Here is a 2461-nt window from a genome sequence, read left to right as displayed (position 1 = left end):
TCCGCCAGCGCCCACGTCTCCGCGCATGCGCACGGCGTGCGGCGGCGGCAACCGCTTCCTTCACGGAAAGGGACGCCTCATCCGCATGGCCGCTTCCGGTCTGCTGCCTGACGCTTTCCTGGGCTCAGCCGACTGAGCTGAGCGGTCTCTCTTGACCTAACCGCGCTTAGTGTGTGCGGAGCGCACAGTGGCGCGAGATACAGCGCGTACGGGGCACCGATGTTCCCGCAGGATATCCGCCGGCGCAGCCAACTGCTGCGCGAGGACGCCCACTCCAGGCGCCCCCCAGCAGAACCAGACGCGCGAGGCCAGCTGTTGGAACAGCGTTTCCGGGCCCTGAGCCAGGCCGTGCTCATGACCAGAGCAACAGCATCGTCCGCAGCGTGGAGGACCTTGAGGATGAGCCTCGAGCCCTGGAAGCCACAGCGAACCAGGGCTTCAATTCAACTTTACCTGCGACGAGAGCCTGATGCTTCCACGTACACCAGCAGAACGGTTATTGTAAGACCTAAAGTCTCACTTCCACTCCACGGAGCGTGGACAGCCGAAAGGCCTCCACGAGGCTGGGCCCTAACACCCAGCGAGGCTCCGGGAACACGACAGAGAACCGAGAAACCCAGGAAGGAACACACCAGGCTAGATGGTAAAAGACCTTTATTAGTCTGGCCAGACGGCACTCCCGGAGCCAGGTGGCTCAGAGAGGCAACTGCTCAGGGGCTGAGGTACTTTTTATAAGGTTTTAGTAAACAAAGAGTCAGGGAATTCACAGAACAAGACTGCAAACACATTGCTTATCTTATGCAGGAAATGTTCTACGGTCACCTTTTGTCAAACCATTTGCCCCTGGGCGGGCTGTTAACCAAGGTAGCAATTAGCGTATGAAGAAGCACAGTCTGGCCTATTAGCATGGAGTCACTTTAGCCTATTCAAGTCTTACAGTTATCATCTGGAAGCGGAAACAAAAAAGCAAAAAAGTAGGGTCCTGCCAGCCCAGTGCTGTCCCTGGCCCACATTCACTCCACCTCAGCCTTGTGTCGTGCTGAGGGCCTGAGGAGCCAGCAGATCAGGGTCCACCCACTCATTTATGTGATGATATGTGCATTCACCCAGCAAGCACTTACTGAGTGTCTGCTGTGTCACAGTGTTTACACAGTCAGGCGCTCGGAAAGACTGTATTGAGCACTGACTGTGTGCCAGAAACTGCTAGGCACTGCAAACACTACTATGACCTACACTGACAGAAATCCCTGCCCTTACAACCTTGCATCCCATGGGAAGCAAGTAGGTCATAGGCAGAAACACAGCCAGTGCTTGACTTAACAGGATTCAACTTGTGATTTTTCAACTTCACACTTTTTTAAAAATTTTTATGAAGGTGCGCAAGCATACCTATGGAGGCAGCCAGTGTGGTTTTCACTTTCAGTGCAGTATCCAATAAATGACATAAGCTAAACTGAAAATGGTGGTGGCATACCTGTAATCCCAGCACTCACTCAACTGGCTGAGGTAGGAGGATCACCATGAGTTAGAGACCAGCCTGAGCTACATAGTGAGTTCAAGGCAAGCCTGAACTGCATAGCGAGACCCTGTCTCTAAAGCAAAACAAAAGCACAGCACAAAAAGAAGACATGAGCCTTTCAACTCATAACACCGGTTTTGGGTTATCTATAGGCAGATTCAACCACCAGAGACCATGCTAGTTCTAAAATTGTCCACTAGAGGGTACTATCCACTCCTGAATCATCTCTTGTAGCTGTCTCCTGCCTAAATTCCGTGATTTAGAATAATCTCTTTCTTCCTCAGAATTTATGAATGAAGCACTTTTAAAACTAATCGCCTAAAAAGTAAAATAAACTTGAACAATCGGTTGCATAGATAAAAGGAGAAACCTAAAAGCAGCTCCATTGTCCTCTCCCCTGCCAAACACCCTATCACCGTGAAGGTGAAGGGGCTTTTTGAGCTAAACCTACTACTTAAAAACTAGCAGAAGAAAAAAAATCCTTGCAAAAAGAGATTTCCTAAGATTAACTGAGTAGGGTAAGGCAGTGCATGCTTTTAATCTCATTCATTTGGGAGGCTGAGGCTGGAGGATCACTTGACCCCATGTGTTCAAGACCTACAAATGTCTCTCTTTTTCTGAAACCTTACAGAAAAGATAAATTTGAAAAAATAATCACCACAGGAGAATGACATAATTGTAGTTCACATCATGCAATTTTACACTTCTATAAGTATTCTGAAATTAGTGATGCTGGTGGAGGTAGAGTAGGTAGTATTTCATGTTGTTAATTTACATCTGGGGTGGGTGAGCAGTTCAACTAATGCTTCACTAGCAGTTTCTAATCTGCCAAAACTTTGCCATCATTTAAGCACAATAAAGCTTTTGTTTTCCATTCCATTCAGTCCCATGCCTAAACTCTAAATCTGATTTTCATACTATTTGACTGTCAGTTACAGAATG

At 48.1% G+C, this 2461-nt stretch overlaps 1 protein-coding gene across 1 annotated transcript in view; it reads right to left on the bottom strand.

Moving 5' to 3' along the window:
* The window catches only part of Dnajc25 (DnaJ heat shock protein family (Hsp40) member C25), a 19832-nt gene extending 19745 nt beyond the window's left edge, over nt 1-87 (bottom strand). Inside the window, exon 1 of the mRNA XM_010639462.2 lies at nt 65-87. Coding sequence (XP_010637764.1) covers nt 65-87 — 23 coding nt within the window. The remainder of the gene's footprint in view (nt 1-64) is intronic.
* Nucleotides 88-2461: the final 2374 nt, after the last annotated feature.

This window comes from Fukomys damarensis, unplaced genomic scaffold (genome assembly GCF_012274545.1).
Source record: "Fukomys damarensis isolate Sample0158 unplaced genomic scaffold, DMR_v1.0_HiC HiC_scaffold_36, whole genome shotgun sequence".
Taxonomy (NCBI): domain Eukaryota; kingdom Metazoa; phylum Chordata; class Mammalia; order Rodentia; family Bathyergidae; genus Fukomys; species Fukomys damarensis.
The sequence above is the reverse complement of the archived record's forward strand: the minus strand, read 5'-3'. Positions and strand labels throughout refer to the sequence as shown.